We start from the raw sequence: 27,752 nt of genomic DNA, 5'->3' as shown, positions 1-27,752 counted from the left end.
CTTACAATAACTGAAGTACACCATATTTCTTGTTCTACAATCGGCATAGTGTGAACACTCTACCTTAAACCCTAATACTGGAAAAGTGTGTGCCTGCATGTATAAAGACATAGGCACTACAATTCCTGCAAGTGTACGTACCTACTCTGACAGACTTATCACTAACCTTAGACAAACTGGATTTATAGCAAAGGTGACCCTTCAGTGTCTTGTTGTTCCTAAAACTGAACTTAGGATTTTTCACCTACTACTATCTCACTAAATCTTCCACTGTTGAGAGTATATTCCAGTTCCTGTTAATTTCACATACAATATTTATATTATTTGCATATGTCAGTCATCCTTGGGCAAATCTTATCACAACCTTTCCTCTCACTCATGGACACGGGGCTCTCGCCTATTGGATTCCCATTAAAGTACGGTTTACACCTGGTCGCCCTGTCTCTCCATGCTTGTACTTTCGCTTGTACAATGGGAAATAGTGCAGTGTACCACCTTTCCCATGTCTATAGCCTTGGTAACTGTCTCAAAGAAGTCCACCAGGTTTAGGAGGCACAATCTGCCCTTAAAGCCGAACTGGGTAGGGTCCAGTGTTTGGAGGTTCCCAATGTCTCTGTTAATGAGTTTCACGATGATGCGCTCCATAGCCTTGCAGACCAAGCTAGTCAGGCTTGTAGGGCGATAGTTCCCAGGGTCTGTTGTGGCTACACCTTTTGTGAAGCGGAATAACCGTTGCTGTGCATCACTCTATGGGTACGTAGCCTGTGGAGAGGCTGAGTTTGAGCAGTTAGTTCGTCTTTGAGCTCGTGTAGGACGCAGCCTGGGACACCGTCTGGTCCCGTTGTTGCTGTATTTTTGGCTTTGGAGAGGGCTATTTTAACCTGAGTGTCTGTGATTTCAGGGGCTCTACATTCTTCTAGTATGATTAAGTGCTCTTTTGGGGGTGAGAGGGGGGTAAAGTTTACACTGAACCTGTCTGCCAGGATGTTGGCAATATCTGTTGATTCGGTGTTTTTTGTGCCCTTCTGCAGTAACTCCGAGCAGATCTGAGCATTGCCACTTAGATTCTTGGCAAGTTTCCTTTCCAAGCTCGCCTTGGACGATTTTATGAGTGATCGTAGTTTTTTTTTTGCTGATACTGATCAGGGATGTCTTCCCTTCTTGGGATTTTACTCTCTTCTGTACTAGTTTCCTCCTCCTATTGTATAGCTTCTTTATGGCAGGGGTCCACCAGACTGGTTTCCTTTTCTTGGAGGAGTGAGTCTTGGCTTTGCTTGGGATAGCGCGATCCATGCATTCTTGTAGGTGTCCATAGAATGCATTAGTAAAGGATTTTGCAGTTTGGACAGTGTTATCCTTTACTTGAGGGCTTTGAAACTTTCCACCTCAGTCTTAAGTAACATGAAGTTTGCTTTTGAAAAGTATTTCACGGTGGTTTCCTTGTCCGGGAGTGGGGCCGGAATGGGGATATCCAAAGTGATTTGTTTATGGTCAGATCCAACCAGCGAGGGGTTGACCTCTGGTGTGGAACACCGGTCACCCATGTTGGTGATGACCAGGTCCAATATGTTGTCCCCTCTGGTGGGAGTGTTGACCAGTTGTTTCAGGGCGTTTGCATTTATAAATTCTAGGAAATGTTGGGCAAGGGAGTTAGTACTTGAGTAGTTCTCCCAGTTAATGTTTGGGTAGCTGAAATCACCCAATATTAGGGTGTTTGGTAGGACCTTTGTTACCCAGTGTTTCTAGAAATGGGGAATGGGGGTCCCAGGACATGGTGGGTGATCTGTAGCAAGCTACAATTTGAATTGTAGTTTTGCCCATTGTTAGTTGCACGTGGATGATCTCTGAAGCATCGTGCTGTGCCACTAACTTGGAGGTGTGGGTATCCTTGATGAATATGGATACTCCCCTGCCTTTTGTATTTCGGTACGGGTTCTGTGGCCGAAATGTATGGTGTGAGGTGCACCCTGGTAGTGCTGGGGTGTTATCTGGAGCCTTAAACCAGGTTTCTGTTACTGAACATATATCGATTTTTCTCCATACTGAGGAGTGCCTTGAGTGCGTGTATTTTGAGGTTTAGACTTCTGGCATTGAGTAGTATTGCCCTCGGATTCTTGTTACTTGTGCTATTTACGGTGGTGGGTTTGTCTTTTGAGCCTTGCCTAAAAAAGGCACTATGGGGGTGGCAAGAGCCTTGGCCAGTATTCGAAAGCCTAAGGGTGACAGGTGCAAGCCGTCTCTAGCGAAGCAGCGTGTCTTGTCGAGCATGTCATCCCAGGCAGACAGATACTGGATCCCCTTTTGAATGACACCAGAAACTTAGCCATTTGTTGAAATTGATAATTTTTTCTTTATACCATGGTATCGTTCTTGGTGAGGGCAGGATGCTACTCAAGGTCAGGGTCATACCGGCCTGGGCTACGTGATCAGAGAGCGCTTCCATGTCTCTCTTCATGTAGTCCAGGGAGGTACGGCTCAGGTCATTCACACCAACATGGACAATGACAGAGCCATATTTGCACTTGTTCTGGAGTGACCTGAGTGCTTGTGTTAAGTGGCGGATCCTGGCACCCGACAGGTGGCTAACAGTAACCACCTTATTCAGCCTAGTACGTGGGACGTCAAGTGTGCCTGACTATAGAGTCCCCTATTACTAGTATGTTATTTTGCCTTGAGAGCTGTGATTGTGTGGCACACTGGTTTTGTGAAGTATGTGTTTCATGGTTTGTGTTGCGGGGGTAGAGGTTGCTTGGATGTCTGCTTTGGAGGGCTCTGTTGCTTTTGCAGATTTTTATTTAGAGCCTCTGAGTATGTTTTTGTGTATTTACGTGTGTTTTTTGCTGGTGCTGGTTTAATGGGTCTTTGAGAGACTGGTTGGTGGTGTGATGCCAATATTTCCATTCTCTTGACTGTCTGATCCATTCTTGGGTTGAGAGAGCTTAGCCTCCAGTTTGGCTGTATAATTGCATCTCTCGCATGTATTGGTGTTTGATGGTAGGAGGAGAGGGTTGTCTGTGTACATGAGGCAGTTGTAACATTACCTAAAAATGTCCAGATTCACCAGTTGGACTGGAGAGTACACCTGAAACTGCCCTTTGGACATGCCTGGATAGGTACACTGAACTGTTTTACTGATTGGCTGGTAAGGTCGAATAGAGAGCCTTGTCCTTCTGTAGTGCTAGGGTTTGTAAGTGTTTGCTATGAGTTTTGAGCAGGTGCAGGGCTGAGAAATGAATGGCTTGAGTGCTTAAGTTGAAAGTTTGTCTAGTTATAAAGGAAAAATTGAAGAGACTTTGTGGAGCTGGGAATAGATATAGCCTAGCTAACCGGCGCTGCCCGGTGCGCAAAATGGGCAAATGCGGTTTTTATAGCAGGGAAATGAAAGCGAGAGAAATTAGCCCAAATGGCCAATAAACTACTACTTTCTGGGCTGAAACCACTCCTCCAGGGACAGATGGACTGCTTCAAGCTCCCCTCTCGCAGGTGAACAGAGAAACTTCCTTCTATCCAAGTAAGGTATAGGCAAACACAGAGATTTGTAACACAGCCCTGGATTCAGCATGAACAGCTTTTAAAGTATATATCAATAGCCAACAAAAGAGCTAGACAAAGTCTTTATTCCTGCTCTATTGCCAGATTATGAAATGCCCTGCCTTCCACAATCACTCAGTTCTACTCATTAAAAACTTTGGAATTTGCATTAAAAGGCCACTACCTCAATAATCATATCTGTTTCTGCATGCAAAAGTGTAAGCCACCGTAAACACACACACACACATCTCCTTCACTTTTCCTCTATCTGGTAATTCCTCTCTCCCCTTTAGTACATTTAACTCTATCTCTGTCTGTCTCTCTCTCTCTAATTTCCTAGGTACCATGTAGAACTATCTATGTATTTAACTGCTGTTTGTGTAGCAACCTATAATCTTTGTTTTATACTTGTTCATAAAGTAATGCATGTCAAAATTGCTATAACCTTTGTAATTTCTATTTGTGTATTCTCATTATGTATTTTATATTGTAATGTTCTCTGTATAAAAACTTTTTTTGTGGAGCTCTTCTCCCCGGGCCTCCACTGAAGATGGGTTTCTGACCCAGTGGACTTCTCCAGTCAACAAGTGTTAATAAATAAATTGTGACAGAAGGAAAAAACAATCACTATGATCACACCTTAGTATTTTATTTATTTATTGTCATTTGTTAACTGGGTTGGTCCAACTGAGCCAGGGGCACATTTTCAGTGGAGACCAGAGGAGAAAAGCTTGCAGCAGGTGTGTGTGTGTGCCTTTTCCTTCAGTTTTATTTTTTCATCATCTGGCTGCTGATCTTGCTTCTCCTCAGTCTCTACCACTGTTGCCAGTGTTAGACTTTCAAGTGGTGCACCCACCATGTCAGTCTCAAAACCAGGTAGGGGATGCACCTACTCTCCCAGTAGCTGAAAATTATTATTTTTTTTTTGGCCTACCTGTTTGTTTTCTCCAGCTCAAAACATGCACGTGCACAGGTGCTACCATGGATGTTTTTGGAACGTGTCCCTTTCTCTTTACTGCACCTGTTAGCAAGTTTGTCAAAGTTCAGAATACTGCCCACATCCCCAGAAAAGGTGATCTGTTTAGAGTGCGCGTTCTACACTTGTTACATTTATTACAGACAGGAATGCTGTCTGACAGTGCACCAGCTTAACAGACATTAGTGATGTCTTTTATCTCATTCACTTCACCCTGCAGTCTTGGACAAGATAATGAGCTTCATCCAGTACTGGTGACTGTGCTAACGTAGAACTGGATATGCCACATATTTTAACATTGGACAGACTCTTTTTGTGTAATTTAACAGGTTGTGTAGAATGCAGTTATTGCATTTCTGTTACAGTACTAGTGAATGGCCAGAAGATGGAAGGAGAGAGAATTGTGGGGCAGATGGATGAAGCATTTGAAGAGGAATAGAGGAGGGAGGATTTCTGCACCAGCAACTCAGCAGAGTTTTTAGTTTAGAACATGCATAGAACGTATTCTATCAATTTCTGTCAATATCCTGAATGTGTTAGGAAGCAACTAATTCAGAGTGAAGACCTTTAGAATTTGGAAATGTTAAGACAACGACAAATATGATTTCCTTTAAGGGAGTAGGGATTTTTCCTGCAGAGTTTGGACTAGACTTTAAGGAAGCTTTAGTTGCAGGGAGGCACTCTAGATACTTGTGTGTCTGGATTACATGATGGTCACTTAAACTGTACTGAGTAAATGTCCTTATTCTTAAAACATTTTTCTGTTTTTAAGAATACATGGGAGAACTTTTACACAGAGCGTGAAACTAACAGTAGCCCAAATGAGGCATTTTTATGTGGTTGGTACATTTTGCAATCTGGCATGCATTTCTTAGGTGATGTGTTCTATATAACGGTTAAGTTCCTTACCCTCACCACAGCCACGCTGACTAGAATAGAGTGCCATACAGTAATGCACTGTATATGTACATGCATGTCATTATTTTTGTAATTTGTGTTTTTAGTCACTGTGTATAGCTATTTGTATTAGCTGTTATGGTTCAGGTGCCTACTTTGTCACCGATACTGTTGTACCTAAAATAAATCTAACTCTGTTCTGAATTTCTGCTTACTAAAGCTTTTGCATTGCCTCTACAACTTTTCTGTTTCACATGTGCCATGTAGTTTTAGAATTAAAAGATTAGTGCACGTAAAATGTATGACAGTGATTTGTAAGCTGTATTTTTTTTTCTCATGTTCTGTATAGTAGTTGCACCTTACAGTGGTTCAGAGCAGGATGAACTTGCTGAGGATGAATTGAATGATGCCGAAGTAAATGGAAACTGGACACCTCAGGAGAAGGCTCTCCATGAGGCTCGCATCAAGGCAAAAGCAAAACGACGACTAAGACGGACCTCATCTAAGGATTCCACTCGTGAATCTTTGTCTTCTACAGAAGTTAGTGATTCCACAGTAGAGCCCACAAGCCCAAAGGGAAAGCTTAATGATCGGAAGTCAAGAATGGGTAAAGGGCGAGGACTTCCTAAGAAAGGTGGGTTCCCTTGTCCACTATTAAATATTTAACCCAATATGATTGGTTTGTGTTGGCATTGATACGTGGTGTAGCAGATGGATGCACTGTCTTACGAATGATATGCCTTAGGTTCATGCAAGTGTTAAAGATCCTGTGGCACTCCTTTAGCAGATTGTATCCCATGGCACTTGCTTAATGGAGAGATTTTTGCATTCTTTTGAGTTTCCCCCAGATTCCATTATCAGTCATGTCTTGATGCCTCTTCCCAGTCTCCATAACCGTGATGAAGAGGAGATGGAGAATTTGGGTATGACACCAGCTTGAGGATAGCAAGTCTTTTTTTCTTCCAAGGCCTGCCTTTTCATATAACATATAATGTCATTGTGTGTGCATGCTTCTGCATACACACAGTTTGCTACTGTTCATAGAAAAGTAGTAGGCAGTCAGTCAGCAGACCATTACAAATTTAGCCAAACACACACACACACACACACACACACACACACACACACACACCATTTGCCTCTAGCCTCAAGGAGGGTAAGACAATATAGACTGGGGAGCACATCTCTCAACTGTCCAGATTTTTGCCTCCTAGTTTTGGTCTGTTCCTCATAAAATTTGTGGTTTTCTGGCAAATCACTGAGGACTTAGTCAGTAAATAAAGACATGCACTTGAGTTTCAGACTTCGTAATCTTCAGGAAGTGCATGCCAACACAGCTCCTGTTATTCTAGCAACTTTCTAAGTTTGTAAGTCCAGTATTTAAAACCTGTCACTATTGTTGGCTTCTGTACCCCCATTATTTCTTTGTCCAGATTTTTTGTGCAAAGATGTTGAGAGGTATGCCGGGGAGATTTTTTTTTTTTTTTAAACCAGAAACATCTTTTATTAAATTGTCCCATAGGCAATCATACATGAATATAAATGAAAACAATTCATACTGATAGTTTTAGTTGCAAACATACATCACAGACCCTATTGACGTAATTGTTGTTGCAAACATTATATGTCACTAATAATCTATCCAGTCATTGGCAGTCGGACATTACATTCTGTCTTCTTATAAACCTTGTTCCTCCTCTGCATTTATTATCCCCATTTTTGTTATGTAATTTGCTCCTACCCTTTTCTAAAGATTCCAGTTGTTTTGTGTCTGTTACTATGTTCAGTATTTTTAGTAAAGTTGGTTTAGACTTTGATTTCCATTTTCTAGTAATTGCTTTTTTTGTCCTGCTTATGTATAAGCAATTCCAATTCTGTAATCATAGCTCAAAAATCATTTCTGTAGTTCCACCTTTTGCTCACCCAGTATCCCTGACAGAGCAGTCTGCAGGGAATCTTACACTCCCAGAAAATGTTCCCAGTTACCTCTTTCTTTCCCTTCACACCTCCAACATTTGTTGTCTACCTGACAAAAATTCTCTGGAGTCTACTTTGGGTATAAAAATACATTGTAAACTCTTCCGAGCAAATCTCCTATATCTTCTAGACTTTGCATATTTGGGAGACATGTACATATATCCCCCTATTTGTTTGTGAATTGCTTATCCAGTCTATTTTCCCAAACCTTTCTAACCTCCTCTGATTCTTATAGTTATCATGCAGTATTTTGTATGCTGTACTTATTCATTTTTTAACAGCAGCTTCTGTTCTAGATTCTAATAAAAACTGTACTAGTGCTGATATTTCATTTAGGATCCCCTATTTCATTCTCTTTGTCTATACTCTGATATCAGTCCTTGATAGGGAAGGCAATCTCTATTCTGCAGTCCAAGTAAATTCTTGACCTCTTCCCATTCTGTTACCTTTCCCTCTCTAATTATTTGTTCAATACCTTGGTTCTTTTACAAGTTTTCTCCAATAAATTCCATCCCCCTCTTGCATATTGTATACATCTCTCATTGCAGTCATCCCTATCAGCAGAATCTCCTTTCTCCATTCCCATGACGCTGGGGAGAATTTTGAGGCTTCCCATCCAGTTGTCTAGGTTTGCCTTGAAGATAAGGCTTCTATTCTAACATATAGAAGTTTGTTCCAGAGGTGAGAGAGATGTCACGGTATGAATCTTGTTATGCCAATATGTTTTATTTATCTGTTGATAAAAGTGTAGTTTCTTTAACCAGGTATTTTGAGGCAAAATTCTTTCTGTGAAGATATAGGAGGCCAAAGAGTGTCCTGGCTTGAAATCCTCGACACAGATCTCCATGAAAAGGGTCTGTAGTAGACTGAGAACAGCGAGAGGGCTGCCATTCTGTCCCGATAATAGAGATATTTGAGGCCAATGATCTTTTTAGTTCCGAGTCTCTTGAGATCTTTCAAGCTGAGTGATATGTTTAGACAAATACAGTAAAAAAAAAAAAAACAAAGGTGCGTTATTCAGTAATGGGTCTAATGAGATGCAGATAAAGGAGAATTAAGACGTCGTTAGATTTAGTGGAGCTATCTTTGGAGCTTAAATGAGCCTGAAGACTTTCCAAGCTACTGTGGAGACATGATGATTAAATGATAAATAAGTATCAACTAGAATGCCTATGTCCTTTATTACAAGTGTCTGAATGGAGAGGTGTGCCACCTGTATGGTATGTGACAATGAGGTTACCAAAATGAACTGTGCTACATTTTTCATATCTAATTTGAGACCTTTCTTCGTTAGTTGATCTAGTGCCCTCTGTCTGTAGTCTGCTGCCCCCAACCCGACCTATTAGGCAGACAGGAAGAAGTTTGTATGTTTATGTATGTATGTATGTATGTATGTATTGATCTTTGATAACTGGGAAAGTCTGACTGGTTAGGTGCCCATTTTCAGAGGAGGCCTGGGGAGAAAAGCTTCAAAGTATTACAGAAATGTTTTAAGAACAATAATTTTGCAGTTTTTGAACTACAATAAAAAAAATCTACAGTTTAAAAAGTTAGACATAATGTGAAAACAGTGGTTAAGAATAGCTGCAACTTGTATGACACTGATTTAATATTTAGAGACATTTTGGTCAGTTTAAATTAAAGTTAAGTTAACATAATTGCAAACAGGAATTGCAATATGAAGTTGGGGGAAAATCAGGGTTATGACATATTTAGATAGTCCAGGAGAGAAAAATTGATTGAAGTAAAGAAGTGAGAGAAGAAAGGGTGTAAGGTATGAATAGGTTACCTGTTCATATTTAAGGATATAGTTTTATCAGTGAGCTAGGAAGTTTTTTCAGAATGGTTTTAAAGTACTGAAGAGAGTGTTTTGCCCTGATGGATACAGGTAAGAAGTTTTAAGGACATAGCAACATGATACGAGTGCAGACCATGCCCAGCAGATTAGATAGGTTTGTAGATAGAGGGGAGTTTTTGGTCATTAGATCATAATGGCAGAGTGGGAACATAATTGTGTATAATGTACTTTACTGCTGGACAAGCAGATGGATAATTTTGTAGGTAGTGATAAGCTGTGTATATGTTAGTTGATGGGGTAGTTATAACCATTTCAAGCTTTAGTGCTATATAGTGTTAGGTTCTTAAATGGGCACTTGCTGTACAGTCCTCAAATGAGGAGGAGAGCTGTCGAGCTGCTGAATTCCTCACCCAAACCCACACTTGTTTTTTAGCATTTAATTCACTGATTTGATTGAACTTTTCACCATCATCACAGATGAGCAGCCTGGCCAGTTGTTTAATGAGTGGAGCTAATTTGAAATTGGTTTGCCATCATGTTTTTCTAGCTTTTGTACCAAGAGATGTGGTGCCTACAGCAGTATGCATTTTCCCCTCCATGTTGTCTACCCCATACTGTTTCTTGTAATCTTTTGTAAAAAAATACATTATCTCCTCCTGACATCATGAAGGATTCACTTGCCCTTTGTCACTATGATGTTATTGCAGGGAATTGTATGGGGATGCTCAACAACTTTAGATTCCCAGACTAAATACTTAATGCGCAAAAATGGGGGTTTACATGCACAATGAACCGACGTTGGCTGTTTACATCTGATTCAACATTTGGGGTATCTGATCTGATGGGTCCAACATCAGGACCTTTCAGAAACTTTGGATCTGGGGCTGTGACTCCTACCCATAATTCCCTCTGTGCCCCCAACATACCTTAGATCTCAAAAAGTGTTTGGCCTGCTGCCACAGAATCTTGCCACATGGACCTGCATTCAGTGTCTTTACTGCCTAGGGACAGCATATTTGTATTCTCATTTTGAGGTATGTGCTTTCTTCAGTGCCAGAGCTTTGTAAGGTCGAAGAGTTAAATTAGTTTTGAAGAAGCTGTTCCCCATTTAAACTAGGGCAGAGTCAACAGTCATCCTAACAGCTTTCCTGTTCTCTAGTAAAGAAGTTTTTAGAAAACCATCTCTGGATCTGACAGAATTCTTGGGTCTAGCATCGAAGGCTCCTAAACCATGAAGATCTGATGACCACTAGAGTCTCTTCTCCAGTGCTTGCTGCACGTTTCTCACTGGAGCCACTGAACCCTAGGATCTACCCCCTTGTGCAGTAGAGATGTTTATCCAGACCACCTTTGGTGGTTTCATCTTCAAGGTCTGTCCATTCTAGGTAGGATCCTTGCCAAAGAGGACATTGACAGGATGATATGAAGAGTGTTAAGCAGACCTAGACAACATGGTGTGGAGTTCCTCCAGGTACAGATTTGGCTGGGAGCCTCCCAGCACTGTGCCCATTGGTCGTTTCAGCTACAGTTCTTACTACCCATCCACTGGTTTCTCAAACTCGGGTCTGTTCTTTGGGTCTGAAGCCCACTGGTCTGAGCTTTCTCACAGCAACTGTCTCATAGCCAGTAGTCCTTTCGACTTCAGCATCCCTTTCTCGGCTCCTTTTGTCTGATCGGGACAAGGCTTGGGTGAGTCAGAGCAGAGTGGGCTCCTTGTATCCCTTTTTTGGATGGGAGGGACACTTCTTTATCTCAGATTCTGGCCTCGTCTTTTGAGGCATTTGAAAAGGTTCTTGCCAGACTGAGAAGAGGTGGCTCTACTGCACTCTGCTCACTGAACATTTATTGGATACTGCCTCAGCATATCTTAATCAATTGGAACAGTCAGTCTCTTTTTCAGCCTTGGTGGTGGGGGGTGCTCACCATACAATCTCAGTCTGATTCTGACCCTTCCCCAGAAGCCCAAACCATCACACCAAATACATGGGCATTGTGGATAATCACCAGAGGCTACACTTTCATTTGCTTTTCCTCCTCAAAAAAAGAGGAGAGTTCCCGTCATACTACCCAGTCAGATGGAATTTGCAGCAGAAGAAGTAAACTGCTGGAAAAGTCCTCCAGCATGTCCCTCAACCATTTGCTATATTCCATGTTCCTTTTTATTTCTGAAGGAAACGGGACCTCTGCCAGTCTTGGACCTAAGCCACATCACTCAGTTTATGAAACAAACAAAATTCTGGATGGTCATGGTTCAGTTAATTCCACCTCTTCTGAGAAAGGACAATTGAATGTGCTGCATAGATCTCGGAGGTCTACTATCATGTCAAGACAACAAGGAAGTCCAGGAGATTCCTCCATTTCTGGTTGGGAGACAGTAATTTTCTGTTCAAGTCACCACCCTTTGGTCTCACCACAGTGTCCCGGGTGTTTTACCATATGCAGTGCGAGTAGGTTATCTCTGAATGTAGGTTTTCTCGATGTTCTTCATCTCACATTGCTGCAGTCCTTACACTTGGGTAGTTCGCTGTCCTCGGTCGGCCCGAATATCAAAGTATAAGGCTGACGTCGGTCAAGGCGCATTTGACTGACATCAGGACGTCAGGGTACAAATGCGCATGACCGACGTCATATCCTCAGTCTTTTTTGCCGCATGGTCCGATGCAGAAGCAGCGTTGCAAGTGCCGGTTGGCGTTCTGAAATTGTTCGATTTCGGAGTTTCAGACCGAGTCAAAGTTGGCTAAGTACCCCGTTGGGGAATATTTTAGTTTTTTTCTTGCCTCAGAGGTTTACCGGATGTCAGAAAAAGTGAATAATTGTATTTCTTGTGGGAAACAGATACCGCATAGAGACTACCATACTTTGTGTATTCCTTGTTTAGGGCCTGAGCACGACGTTGTTGGGTGTCGCTCTTGTGCTAGATTCAATAAGCGCACTATAAAGAAAAGGTTAGATTGTGCCAGGTTAGTCTTCGGGAAGCGGTGCAATTATAAAATGTCGTCGGATGCTCCGACGCCCGCTTCTTCGAAGAAGCGCAAGGACAAAGCAGTTAAGCCTAGGCTAGAAGAACCGTCTGTACCGGACGCTGGTTCTTTAGAGGCGTCGGTGGAGCCGGTGGTTCCACCGGAGGTTTCTTTGGGATCCCAGGGAGAGACTTTGTTATTGCAAGATGTGGCCTCTCAGGAGGCAGGTCAGGCTGATGGGGCCTCTCAGGTTACTATACTCCCCTCCCTGCCTAGGGTGGTTAGGCCTTCTCCTTCTGTTTCCAAGGCTTCTCCCAGAGGCAGGCCAGGTTTAGCTTCAGTTGGTGTCACCCCTAGTTCTTCAGGAACTGTGCCCAAGAAGCATATGCTTAAAATGGCAGAAGATTTGATTACTTTGATTAGGGGTTCTTTGCCCCCTCCTGATAAGAGACCTAGGGTGGAGCCTGAGCTAGGGAGTGTTGAGCAGGCTTCGGATGTTTCAGAGTCTTCGGCTGAAGACTTGCAGGAGTACTCTCCTTATTCTGATTCTGATGTGGATGATTCTACTCCTTCTGCTTCTCCTCCTGAGGATTTTTCTTTTCAGAAACTCTTCATTCCATGAGGAGCATTTTAAATGGGAAGGTCAGGACTTCTCTGATTCCAGGAAAAGGCTTAGGGAATTTTGTTTTACCCCAGCATAGGCCTTTGGCTATACCTCCTGTTTTGGATGTAGTGGAAGATGTTTTACAGAGGCTTCTCTTAATCCTGATTCTTTGCCTCCTGCTCCTGTTAAACCGGATAGGTATTACAGGGTGCCTGAAGCTCATAAGTATCTTAAGAGTCCTAGGGCAGACCCAGAAACTGTTAGCCAGGGGCCTAAAGGTGTTAAGGCTTCTGTTGTCAAGAATCCGGTTCCTGCAGATAGAGGCCAGGGCCTTGGATAGATGGGGAAAGAAAGTTTATACTTCTTCCACTCTAGCTATGAGGGCTTTGAATTGCCAGTTTCACATGTTGAAATACCAAAACTATCTCCTTACACAATTGAAGTCTAAGGTTGATGCTCTGGCGGAAGGTATTGATTGTAAAGAGTTACAAGATTTAGTACATGTTTCTGAACAGGTGGGTAAGCATTCTTTGCAATGTGGTTTTGATGCTGTACAGGCCTCGTCTAGGGTGGCTGCTACTGGGTCAGTTCTTCGCAGGCATGCCTGGCTGAGGGATCAAAATTTATCTGACCATGTTAAAACAAGGATTTTAGATGCTCCTTTACAATCTGATGTGTTGTTTGGTTCTCCTGTTGAGGCAGTTTTAAAGAAAATGGAAGACAAGGCTAAGTCTATGCAGACTGTTAAGGATTTTTTGCAGGTTCAGCCTCCAAAGTTTAGTAGAAATTGGCCTACTAAGGGGTGGACGTATCCTTCTTATGATTCCCAGTCTAGGGGTAGATCTAGACGTGGTAGGGGCAGAGCTCAGGGCTCTTTCAGGCCTAGAACAGGGAGTTCTCCTGCACAGTCTTCGGGTGAGGGCAGGGGTCAGTCCTTTCATAAACAGACCCAATGACCTACCTTTTCAGCTGCCAGAGCCTTCTCGTCTGGCAGCACCTTTGGGAGGAAGGTTGGCACTTTTCAAAGAAAATTGGAGTTTAATTACCCAAGACAGATGGGTATTGGATATCATACACCACGGTTACAGGTTTTATTTCCATACCTTGCCTCCTTTCAAAGGCATGCCAGATGTTCCTCCTCAGCAAAGAATAGAGGCTCACAAGCAAATTTCTCTGTTACTCCAAATAGGGGCCATACAGCCGGTCCCTATGCCAGAAGTGGGCCTAGGATTTTATTCTCGCCTGTTCCTAGTACCAAAGAAGGAACACGTGGAGACCAATTTTGGATTTATCTATCCTCAACACTTATCTGGACATTCCCAAGTTTAAAATGTTGACCTTACAGCAGCTTTTACCTCTGCTGGGCAAAGATCATTGGATGGTAACTTTGGATCTCAAGGAGGCTTGCCTTCATGTTCCTATCAGACTAAGTTGCAGGAAGTATCTGCGTTTTCGAGCTGGGACTTCTCACTATCAGTTCTCTGCATTGCCCTTTGGCTTATCTACTGCGCCCAGAGTGTTCACGAAAGTTCTGGCTCCAGTGATAGCTTTCTTCAGGCTAAAAGGAATACAGATCTATCCTTATTTGGACGACTGCCTGATTCTGGCTCAAGGAAGGGAGGAGCTTCTTCATCATTTGGAATATGTGATAGCAGTGCTAAGATGCCTGGGGTATTCTGTGAACGAAATAAAGTCCAGTCTAGTACCCTCTCAGGACATGTGCTTTCTGGGTGTAAGACTGAATACAGCATCCCAGATGGCCTTTTTAACCCCGGACAAACAAAGGAGTCTTTCCCTTTACTTCCATCAACTATCTCATCAGTCCGGGCTGACTGCAAGGACAGTCCTTCAAGCCTTAGGGTTCATGGCATCTTGTATTCTGGTGCTTCCCAATGCCAAACTGCATATGAGGAAGCTGCAATGGTATCTCAAAAATGTATGGACACAGCACTGCCAGGATCTGGACACTGTCATTCAAATAATACCTTGCATTCAAAAGGAATTTTTGTGGTGGGCTCAGGAATGTCACCTAAACAAGGGACTCTCTGTGACCCGGCCAGAGGCGAGTCAGATTTTAACGACAGATGCCTCAGACAAAGCTTGGGGAGCTCATCTAAATGGAGCTCATCTAAATGGAAAGTGGATACAAGACAAGTGGCCTGCCAGACTACAACATCTACATATCAACCTGAAGGAGATGTTAGCAGTCCAGTTTGCATTAATAGCTTTCAAGGATTTACTTCCAGGGCAGGTGGTGATTCTAACAGACAACACAACTGTCATGTGGTACATCAACAAGCAAGGGGGAACACATTCTTATCCTCTATGCAGGCAAGCAATGATTTTGTGGGAGACTGCTCTCAGTTTACAGCTCAATCTTCAGGCAAGGTTTCTGCCAGGAGCACAGAACTCCTTAGCAGATGTGTTGAGCAGACGAATTATGGATCCCCACGAGTGGAAATTGGATCCTCATGTATTTCAGTAATTGACAGTGTCATGGGGAACTCCAGACATAGATCTGTTCGCTTCTCCACTAAACCATCAGCTGCCAAAGTTTTGCACAAAAGGTTTCATCCCACAGCTTGGAAAGTGGATGCTCTTTCTTTCAATTGGAGCAATCTTCATGTGTATGCCTTTCCACCTCTGCCTCTCCTCCCAAAGGTACTTCTAAAGGTCAGACAGGACAAGCCAAGGATGATTTTAATAGCTCCAGATTGGCCTCGACAGCACTGGTACCCATTACTGAGAAGTCTGGCACGGAAGCCTCCATGGCCTTTGCCTTGATTCCACACCTGTTGTCACAGGAGGACAGCCATTTGCTCAATGTCAAACTTCACTCTCTTCACCTAACAGCCTGGCATATTCTGTTTTGAACCATAGAGGGTCTCAACTTCCACAACAAGTTTTGAATGTGATTTTGGAAGCTAGAAGGCCTAGTACAAGGAAAGTGTACACAGATAAATGGAAGAGATTTTTATTTTGGAGTGCAGCAAAGGATTTTGATGTTTCTGAGCCTAATTTAAGTGTGGCTCTTCAATATCTTACTGAGTTACTGGACAAAGGTTTGTCCTTCTCTTCTATTAAGGTTCATGCTGCAGCAATTTCAGCTCACTATGAATGTGACCCTCCATTGTTTTCTCATCCTTTGTTCAAGCAATTTCTTAGAGGGGCAAAGAATATAAGACCCCCACGTAGAGCTCCTACTCCTGCTTGGGATCTCAATTTTGTGTTGGAGAAACTCACTCTACAACCTTTTGAGCCTGCAGCTACTTCTGAGTTGAAATATTTATCATGGAAGACTGCCTTTTTGTTGGCCATTACCTCTGCAAGAAGGGTTTCTGAATTACAGGCCCTTATGGCGGTTGAGCCTTTCTTGATTTTCCATAAGGATAGGGTATCTTTGCGTACTAATCCTTCCTTTATGCCTAAGGTGGTTTCTAGTGTGGCTTTAAACCAAACTATTCATTTGCCTACTTTTTATGCAAATCCTCAAAATAAAAGGGAAAAGATTTTGCACACTTTAGATGTACACAGGCAGTTGCGATATTATTTGGACAGAACTAAAGGGTTCAGGCAGTCTCAGCAGTTGTTTGTTTCTTTTGCTTTGAGTTCCCAGGGCAAGCCTGTGTCAAAACAAACTATTTCTAAGTGGATTGGGTTTTGCATTGCTTTCTGTTATTCCCATCATGGCAAGGAGATTCCGGCTGGGATTAGGCCTCATTCCACTAGGGCTACTGCCACTTGACAGCCTTTTGAGGGAGTGGCAACCAAGGATATTTTGGAGGCAGCTACTTGGAGTTCAGTGCATACTTTCTCTAGGCATTATCACCTGCCACTTTACTCTAAATCCAGGGCTGGTTTTGCCACTGCTGTTTTGCAAGGCATTTTGGCAGCTCCTGCTTCCTTGTAGTTTGGCCATCCTCCCTTACCTCTGCTTTGGGATTCTACCCAAGTGTAAGGGCTGCAGCAATGTGAGATGAAGAACATAGTACAGTTTTGTACCTACCATAAATGTAGATGTTCGAAGATCCACATTGCTGCAGTCCAATTTACCCTCCCTCCTTCCCCTGTGTAGTTAGAGGTGGTTGTGTGGGTTGGGTTGTAAATATTGTGTATATTGTACATATAATTAGTGCAAGGGTGGTTGGTTGTTTGTTTTCTGTCTTTTGGTTTTGACCTTTATTTTTAGGGTCTTCTGACATCTGGGGCAAGAAAAGACTGAGGATATGACGTCGGTCATGCGCATTTGTACCCTGACATCCTGATGTCAGTCAAATGCGCCTTGACCGATGTCAGCCTTATACTTTGATATTCGGGCCGACCGAGGACAGCGGACTACCCAAGTGTAAGGACTGCAGCAATGTGGATCTTCGAACATCTACATTTATGGTAGGTACAAAACTGTACTTTGTTCTTGCCACTCCAGCCAGGGATCTACTGGTGCAACAAAGGGTTTTCTTGCTCCACAGATAGAAGATAGAAATTTCAGTCAGTCATGCAGAGAGTCAGTTAGCCCCCCACACGGTGGTTAGAGTTCATTGGATGCCATCTAGATATGATGAGTCAAATAGCTAAACTTCCACTTCCCAGGGTTGTCTGCCTGCCTATATCAAGTAGTTTACTGGTGTTTCACCATCCCTCTCTTCCTGCAAGACTTACTGTAAGGCTGCTAGGCTTAGTGGTCTCTGTGATCACATTTTTACATGAGGATTCTTCAGTGGACCCTGCTGGTGCCGTAGTCCCCATTCCTACACAATTGTCTCACATCAATTTGCAGGACTTGTATCAGTTGGTGGTTGTCCTCACCAGTGGTTTTAAATGGTTGACCATTTTCCCTACCACCCCCAAAGGCTATAGTAACCATGCATGCTTTCCGTCTCGAGTAGGGGGCATTTTGAAGGGAACATAGTTCGAGGCTCTTGGTCACTAGTGGAGGCCAGTCTTGACATCGCTGTCTTGAAGATGAGGGCAGTCCTACTTGAGTTGCAGGCCTTTTAGGATTCCTTCCCCAAGACTGATTTCCATTCAGACAGACAACATGATGGTAGTCTGATACATTGATAAACATGGGAACCTGTTCATGGCTTCCCGACAAAGTGGATATGAACATGTGGTAGTGGGTGATGTCTTCCTGTCACTTTTTTATAGCAACACACACCCTGGGGACATCAGTGTTCTAGGGGCAAGCTGAGTGGGTTTTCATGCATGGCCCCTCAATCAGATAGTGCCAGTGAAAATCTTCAGTCACTGGGGCCAAGCTTGCTGCTCTGGTGGTCCACATTTTTATCAACATTACAAAAGCCATATACTAGAAATAGATACAGAGAGAGACCGTCGTAAAATATCAGGATCTGCAGGCAGAAACGAGAGCAGTGTGGAAGAAAGATACCCAGACAGTTTCAGTAGTAGTTGGAGCATTGGGTCTTATAAAAAAGAATATACAATTGTATTTAGCTATGTTACCAATCCATGTAACTGCGGTGGTGGTGCTGCGGTTTGCGTTGTCGCCTCAGTTAGACGTTGCCCGTTCGATTCTCAGAGCGTCTTCTGTGTGGCGACATGCGTGAATGGGCGTTCCTTCGTTGAAGGTTGTGCGTTGGGCCCGGCAAGCCAGCACGTAAAAATCTACTGCCAATCATTAGCGGACCGGAGTTCCGCTGTGGCGACCCCTAACCGGGAAAAGCCGAAAGACACAACCAATCCATGTAACCCCATATGAATTGCAGAAGGAGTCATTACTGGGCACATTGTGAGTGCTGCAAAGAGCACTTTTGGCTGACATCAAAGATTGAAACCATACTAATTTCATGAACTTTAATTGTTCTTTGACTTTGGGAATGGGGTCCATACCTGTCATAGTATTAGAAACCCAAAAGATTTGGAGAAATTAAGCTAGAAATAGATGTACCATATACTAGAGGCTCCGAATGGAGAGATGAAAAGTCCGCAAGTAAAGGAGAGTAGTAGTGCTGAAATTGAATTCATCCTCAAGTCTTGGTGAGTACCTTCGAGAGGTAGTCCTTTTTCACAAAATCTCACCAAGGTAACACTGATATATAGACTGTATTTATAGCATATGTCATGGACAGAAGTAGGTCAAAAATTAAGAGATAGCTGAATGTACAAAGACTCAGGATAAAAAGTGCCCAATTCTTGTAGGAACACAGGTGCCAGGACTGGAAAAAATGACAAGTGTAGAATCCTCAAAATACGGAAACATTCCTTCAGTGGGGCCAGGCCCTGGGGGAGATGCCCCCTGTTGTAGAGGGAAGGAGGGAGTCCACATAAATCACAAAAACTGATAGGCCAAGGAAGAGCAGTAAAGTAGACGATAGAGTGGACTATTGAGGATAAAGAAAATATGTATTGTTACTATTATGCAAAAAGCCCAGAATTTCCAGACACAAGGTATACAAAACGATTGAGAGAGAAATTAGAGGAAATAAAAATACTTCCCCAAGAAAAACTGTCAGATGCCGCAAATTAAAATTTCCGTTCATTAATGCAACACATTTGTGAAAAGCAGTATATAGATCAAGAAACTTTGATCTGTTTGAAAAAGAAACAGAAGTGTGAAAATTATAAACCACAAAACCTAAAGATATTTGAAAAGTATAAGGAAGAAATATGGACATGGGAAAGAGAGGGATTTGATACGGTGCAATAATTATGCAAATGAGAGAGCCAAATTAATTGGTATAAAGAAGGCAGCTCCAACATATTCGAAGAGAAATGCAGGCTAGGGATCCAGATATGAAAAATTTTCACAATAAAAAAAAAATATTACAAAGAGGGAACGTAGAAAAGAAGATTAATATTAAAGTAGCAGTAAAAAAAAATAGAAGTTGAAGTTATGGAGTGCCTGAAAAGTGAAGGATTTGGTATAGAAGGTCTAACGTAGGTTACATCACAGCATGATGGAGTGAGTCTCCAGAGTAAGGAGAAACAGGAGGATCCGGAGACATCTGAAGAAGAAATGTGAACATGGGAAAGAAAACTATTTAATATGGTGTAATATTTATGCAAAGGAGAAAGCAAAACTAACAAATACAAAAAGAGCAGCACCAAAGATGTTCAAGAGAAATACAGGCAAAGGAATCCAGATGTGGAAAATTTTACAATACAAAAAATAAGACAAAGAGGAAAAATAGAAATGAAGATTAGTAGTGGAGAAGTTAAAGAAATAGAAACTGAGGTTATGGAGTACCTGTAAAGTGAAGGATTTAGTGTAGAAAATGAAATGCAAAAAGCACCACAAAGGTTATGGAGTACCTGCAAAGTGAAGGATTTAGTGTAGAAAATTGAATGCAAAAAAAACACCACAACAGGAAAGAGCAATGGATATCCAAATTAAGGGGAAACCAGTGGAACAGGAAGCAATTGGTCAGGTGCCCATATCAAGATATTTTGAAGCCTTCCACAGGAAACCAGTATAAATGTTCACTTGAAGCTAAGACAGCAAGGAAAGGAACATGAAACTGTGGAAACTGATGCAGTCAATGTTGAGGAGTGATAGGCCAGTGAGTTCCCTTATGACAGAGCAACGGATGGCACAGGATGAAATTGAAGAGAAGGTACCACAGGAAGATGCTCTAGAACTTTCTATAGATTGCCCACAGGAAATGGAAGACAAGGGATATGCCCTCAGTTTGGAAGAAAATGTGTTAAGGATATGCCCTCAGTTTGGAAGAAAATGGGTTAAGAGAAGAATTTCTTGATTTAGTAGACATGTATAGATTAAGATAAATGAGAGAGACAGACTGCAGAAAGGTCAATAAAGCTGAAAAAGTCAGAAGTCTGATAAAACAAATAACTGCAGTAATTAGGACTGTCCATCGATATCCATGTGATATAACAGAAGTAAACAGGATATAATACTGTGCTGCTAAATTAATAATTGATAAAGTTCTACCACAAGAACACAAGGTAATGTGGGAAAGGAAGGGGAGAAGTCAAATACCATCATGGAAGTATTGAATACAGAAAACTATAAAGCAGTTAAGACATGTCACTGTTAAGACTATAGAAGAGGGAATAGATCAACAAAAATTAAGATACATGTGAAAAAAGCAATGTGCAGTATTAGAACAGACCAGAATCTATCATGCACTATTGCAAATAAACTAAAAATTTTAGCACAGGCAGAAAAACTTGATACACATATAAATATAAAGGAAAAGTACAAAATAATAAGCAGTTTATTGATTACCCAAAAATGCTTTATATAGAATTGGGAAACATGGTAAAAGGAAGTGAACCACCATCAAAAAAGTAGTAGTAGAAACATTTTGAAGTATCTATGAAGATCCTCTGGAACATAACAAAGATGCTAAGTTGATAGAAGTTAAAGGAAGAATAAGAAGTTTAAAGGTGCAGGATATGAAGTAGGATGAAGTAACAGCCAGAGAGATTGAACCAAAGTTAAGAAAAGCCTCAAATTGGAAAACCCCAGGCCCAGATGCAGTACCTAACTTTTGGTTAAAAGTATTAACACTTTTGCATGAAGATTTAGCCATGAGTAAGAACCATTTATATGCGCACCCCAAACGGACACCAACCTGGCTAACAACAATGCTCCTACTTAAAAGTGAACCTGCAAGCTACCCCAAACAATTATAGACCAAATAACTTGTCTTCTGACCCCGTATAAGTCATACACTGGAATTGATGCTGACCGAGTTTAGTCATTTAGAAGAAAACTCAATTATGTCAGTAGAACAAAAGGCCAGTAAATGAATGTCATATGGAACAAAGGATCATTTGTTGTTAAAGTCGTACTGGCGATCTGTAAAAAGGGGACGTATGGCATGGATTGACTACAAAATAGCATTTGATAGTATCCCACATTCATGGATAAGAGTGCTTAAAAATGTGTAAGATGCACTCTACACTGATCGACTACATCTGTGACCATGAAGCAGTGGCAGACCACTTTGCAATTGAGCTATGATAAAGGACAGATTATTATCCCAGAGATAAAAATTCAAAGGGGGATATTCCAGGGGGACACTGTCACCGTTGCTATTCTGCCTTGCCCTTAACCCATTAAGCTGTTAGCTTAGGCCATGGCTACAATTTGGCTCCTAGAAAACAGCAAGGTGTAAAGACTTCTCATCTTCTCTTTTTTGTTAATGATTTAAAACTGTATAGTTCATTAGATGAGGGTCTGATAGCACAGCTGCAGGTTGTCAAAACTTTTTTAGGTGCTAGAAAAATGTCATTTGGTCTTTGTAAGTGTCCAAAAGCAACCTTGGGCAAGAGGGAGTGTACAAATATTTGGGAGTTGATGAAGGATCAGCAGTAAAGCATGAACAAATGTGATTAAAACTTAGTAAGGAGAACTTTAGAAGACTTAATATTGAAAACAGCGTTGACATCTCGTAACAAAATAAGGCTATAAACCACTTTGCTTTTCCAGTCCTAACTTACAGTTTTGGACTGATTGACTGGCCCCAAAACGTGTTGGATAGATTAGATAGGAAAACAAGACGGATGCTTCATGCTCACCAAATGATTTATAAAAATCAGTTTAGACCAAGGTTATATTCCCCATTCTGAAGGAGGGATGGGCCTCCTTGAAACTGATTACATATATAGATCTGCAATCGTGGGACTCCACACTTATCTGCTGACCTCACAAGACCCAAATGTGGTTTTGAAACATGAGGTGAATAAATCTAAGATGACTTCTCTGCTTGAATTTGCAGAAGCATATCAGCATCCAGCAGGAATGGAAATCAAACCAGAAGTAGATAAAAAAATCCTGCAACAACTGAATGTAAAAAGAATACAAGGTGAATGACCAGATGAGAAGGCAAGAAATGTGGGAAAAGTATAAATATAGTTAGTTGCAAGTTTAGAAAACTTCTGTAAGAACCTCATGTTGATCAGGAACAAACGCAGGAATGGTTAAGGAGAGGCAAATTCAAACCAAGAGATGAAAGGTTAATCTTGGGATCCCAACATAGTGGGCTATGTACATGCTGGTTTACAAAGTCCATTGGACATGTAGGAGAAACGGACAAACGGAGGTTTTGTAAAATTGAATTGGAAACTGTCTTGCACCTTGTTGCTGGTTGTGATGTATTAATGGCAGGAGGACTGTATACTGAAAGGCATAGTAATGTGGCAGGACTGTTTCACTGGGGTTTGTGCAAACATTATGGTATTGAAGTGGCTGAAAAACACTGGAAACATGAGCCACAAAGCATCATAGAAAATGATGCCATTTACATTGCATGGGATCACTCATTGTCAACAGTTCAAAAGATAGATGTTAGGAAACCAGATACCAAGAAAAGAAGACAAAAGTAGGATTGAGCACTGAAATCACCACACCCAGTAACTACAGTGTCTTGCATACAAAGTCATAAAATATCAGGATCTGCAGGCAGAAATGAGAGCAATGTGGAAGAAGGATACCTAGACAGTTCCAGTAGTAGGAGCAACAGATCCTATAAAATAAAGGATCTACAGTCTTATTTGGACATGTTACCAATCCATGTAACCCCATACGAATTGCAGGAGGAGTCATTACTGGGCACATTGCTGGTGCTGTGAGGAGCATTTTTAGCTGACATCAAAAGATTGAATACTAATTTCATGAACTTTAATCATACTTTGACTTGGGAATGGGGTCCATTCCTGTCATGGTATGAGAAACCCAAAAGACTTGGGAGAAATTAAAAAATAGAAAAGTGCATCTTAGTTAGTGGAAAAGGTTCTCCTGCTTGGGCCTGTTCTAAAGGAATAGATTGTTCTCTCTCTTCTATTTTTTGACTTCTGTCAGATATTTTCCAAAATTGATCTAGTTTTTCTACTGTTAAGGTACATTTAACAGCCATTTCTAATTTTCACATTGGGCAGGATCAAACTCTTAATTCACTATAAAGATTTCAAAAGTCTTTCTAAAGGGAGCCTTTCTTTTGAGACCCCCTGTTAGGGATCCTGTTCCTCTGGTGGGACATTACTATTATGCTTCAAGCCTCTGGTGGGACATTACTATTATGCTTCAAGCCCCTTACTAGCTTGCAGCTACAGTAGATTTAAATATCCTTCTTGGAAAACTTTCTGCTGGCAGTGACTTCAGCAGTGCAGATTTTCGCACCATCTTGTAAACCTTCATAGGTAGGTACTAGGCTACTGGCCCTAGGGCCTATGTAAGCCTAGCCAAACAGTACCCTGGCTTTTGCCACCCAAGAAAATTATTTTCCTGTTCCCCTGTCAAGCAGAGCCACAAAAGTGATCCTCTGGGTGAATTTCCTATCTCCCATCCAATCATCAAGATTTTTCTTGAAGAGTGCTAATGAGGAGCTTTGTTTGATATAGACAGGTAATTTGTTCCAGAGTATGGGAAGTCTCTGGGACAGGAATCTATCCCTCCAGCATGTTCTGTTTATTGTGGTGACAAGGCTTAGGTCCCTAGAGTGTGTAGCTCGGAGGGATTGGGATTTCTTTACGTGGAGCATGTCTAACAGCTCTGGGTTTGACATAGCTTGTCTGTTAGGCAGAGATCGCCTCTGAGTAGAAGATATGCGACAGAGTAAAGCTGAAGTTTTTTAGACTGTCTGCATAGGGCATCTGTTTGAGGCCAGTAATGTATTTCTGTGGCCTTTCCAGTTGTTGTAGAGGTCTTGTGAGGTACATACCAGAAGGGGCATTGTACTCTATAATGGGTCTAATGAGTGATGAGTAGAGGCGAACAATGACCTCTTTTTTTTTTTCCTAGATGAGAAACTTTTTGTGATGGTGTGCCACGTAGAAGGATTGTACATACTTGGTTTTACATAAAGATAGGGTGTCCTTTTTCAGGACTAATTCCACTTTTCTCCCAAAGGTGGCATCTGAAATGAACCTTAATCAGACTGTCAATCTACCAGTGTTCTTTGTAAAATTCTCAAACAAAGGAAAGAAAATATTTAGTAAATGTGGAGTATGTATAGACATCTCAGATAATTTTTACATAGAACTAATGAGCTAGATGGCTGTTTGAATGTTTAATGTTTGTATGCTGGGGCTAGATGGCTGTTTGAATTTTTAATGTTTGTATGCTGGGGCTATCATTATAAAACAAACCAAAAGCTAATTCTACAAGGGTTGTAACTACTTCTCATCCTTTTTAAGTAGAGTTCCTATTTAATGAGATTTGTGCTGCATCTGCTTGGGCTTCTACTGACAACTTTGTTTCACTACAAACTAGATGTACAATCCAGATCCTTAGCATTTTTTGGCACCACCATTCTCAAGAACATCCTTCCACGATGCTACAAAAATGCTTTGGTAGCTTGGGAATCTGTCTCAAAGGTTGAATTGGGTAAAATGGACAACATTGGAAATGAATGTTATGTGCTTACCATAATGCTGGATCTGTGCTTTCTTGTTTCTGTCCAGCTTAACATCGCTTCCTTCATCCTTCTTCCTAAATTCACTTTTTTTTCTGTTCTCTTGAACAGATTGACCTCTACAAGGGCCTTGTCCTGGGGCCTTCTTTTTTTTTTGCTGTTTCTCTCACTCTTTACAGCTGTCCTCTATTCCTTGTATAGGCTAACCTGTGTATCTCTGTTGTCAAAAATATTCTAAGCAGGCAAATGAGATCCGAGGTATGTTGGGGGGTCATGGGGAATTATGGGTAGGGAGGATTCAAGAACCCTGGATCCAAAGCTTCTGAAAGGTGCTGAGGCCAGATCCTGCCTGATCAGATGTCCCAAAAGTTGAACCAGACAGAACAAGACAGCACAGATCTAGCATTAGGGTAAGTGCATAGCTTTCATTTCAAGATCACTTTGTCTGTAAGTATTACTTTTTCTTTGAGATTTAGCAGTCTTGGAAGTTAGTATGTATAAGTAGTGTTGAGGGGTGTGTGGGCTTGCCCTCCAGCAAAATAGCCGTTTTAAAGGAAAACGGAGATTGTCAATATCTGCTTTTCTTCTGTAGTTATGCAGTTTTTTTGCAGTTTCAGGACTTCCAGTTAATGGTCTTGAAACTGCATTAGGAAGCCATCCATGGACTTTACTGAATCACTGCTTGTGTATGTACGATGTTACGTCCATGAAAGTATGCGGATGCATCCTAACATTATCTTTAGGGTAGTATCACATCAGTGAGTAATGCAATAGAGTTATTTGGGTCATGGTTTAGTAAAAGTTTACAATTTTTTTAATAATAAAAATATAAATATGTAAAGATTGACAAGGCGAGAAATGCATTGTGGCTCTTAACTCTAGATGCCAGAGTGCAGGTAGAAATGTTGACAGTATGCTTAACAAAATGATTCCTTTCAGCATGACAGAATAATACAGATTTATATGTATGGCAACACACCTGTGCTGTCTCTAGTGTACTCGTAAAAGCACCATTATTAAAACAGTACAAGCCTGCCTTTTACCAGACACCCCCCCCCCCATTTTGTCCCTTGTCTGTGTACCTGAATGTCGTCTGTGTATTACTAAATAAACAACTGTTGGCCAGCATGTGTATGAATCCGGAACACTCAAAAACCAAAAACACAAACAAGCTGGTAGAAATACATAGCTTTAATATCCAAACCGGTTTCGGCTAAGATGCCTTCATCAGTGAAAGAAAGTCAATGTTACAAAACAAAAAGCACATGAATGTTTATATACATCCCCAACCAATGGGAAACATGGTATGTTCCCGCTCCTGAGTCCTAATTACATATACATTAAAGTGACAAAATTACATAGAATTGTATAAAACTGAAATAAGGGCTAGTAATAAGCATTTCACAATAATAATATATAGTAATGTATATATGAAAATACACATATAATGATTTCAATAAAAAATGCAGAGAATTGAGCAAGGGTGATAATTATATACAATAAAGTAATGAGAAAGAGACTAAACAAAACCTGAGGCTGATAATATGCACAAGTATATGTATAACAATACATAAATAATTAGCCTCGAAAAGATAATGGAGGAAAATCAAGGATCCAAGTGAGGGTCATAATAACAAAAATATGTACCAAAGGAGTGGAGAAAACATGCATGAATAAAAACAAAAAGCAAAAAGTCATGCATAATGTTATGAATATAAATTGGTACCAAAATAACATGAAAATGATGTAAAAAATTATTAAAAAATATATAGGTTTCAATGGTCCAAAGATATAAAGAAACCCAAACCCCAACAATAATGACTGGCAAAGAAGTGCAGATGTTGTCATAACAAAGAACAAGCTGATAGGATTATGTAACAAAATGCATAACATCATACTATTAGGAAATGATATAGTAATATAAACATATATAATGTTCAACAACAAACATGTATAGTCCATAGGTATGAAAAAACATAATATGGTGATAGTTATAGATCAAACCATTAAATGGTATGATGGTGTAAAAATACAAAATGTTATACGACAAAAATATAATAATCCATGGGTATAACGAAGCATACTATAATAATCTTACCTTATATAAGGTATAAGTGAGGTATAGAATCCTCATAAAATTTTTTTACAAATGGTCATTCAAACCTGGTGGAAAAAGCGCCCCCAGGGTAATCCAATATTTTCCTTATGATTGAGAATACTGTGCCATCCTTGTAAGTTTGAAGAAAAAATCATAAAGATGATAATATGGCGAAGCAAAACCATATACACAGTTCTAAACACTCGATATCCCAATGTGGTTTGAGGAACAATCCAGGGTTAAGCAACCAATGTATCCATATACCAATACCAGGAATAGAAAGGTAGAATTGTCAGGCATATATCTTGTGTTCAAACAAATAATAACTAAAAACTGAGTATATTTCAAACTAGACCCTGAATATCAAATATTATTCTTTCTAGTATAAAAATGGTACGGATGCAATAATCAGTATGGAGTAACAATACCCAACCATAAATGACCTAACAATACAGAATATACGTAAGAATCCCAATACTGTGTATTACTGTCTTGCCAGAATTTTGCTAAGTATAAGTACCTTACTCTCCTTAATTTCTGTTTACATTCTGATTTCACGCTTTAACGTAG

General features: G+C 41.0%; 1 protein-coding gene across 1 annotated transcript in view; it reads left to right on the top strand.

Moving 5' to 3' along the window:
* Positions 1–27,752, top strand: part of PDCD4 (programmed cell death 4) — a 1,035,076-nt gene that overhangs the window by 41,728 nt on the left and 965,596 nt on the right. Inside the window, exon 2 of the mRNA XM_044064014.1 lies at positions 5,754–6,038. Within this exon, the coding sequence (XP_043919949.1) occupies positions 5,754–6,038 (285 nt within the window). The remainder of the gene's footprint in view (positions 1–5,753; positions 6,039–27,752) is intronic.

Source organism: Protopterus annectens, chromosome 2.part2 (genome assembly GCF_019279795.1).
Source record: "Protopterus annectens isolate FY-2018-M chromosome 2.part2, PAN1.0, whole genome shotgun sequence".
Lineage (NCBI taxonomy): Eukaryota > Metazoa > Chordata > Ceratodontiformes > Protopteridae > Protopterus > Protopterus annectens.
This window is presented reverse-complemented; position numbering and strand designations above follow the sequence as displayed.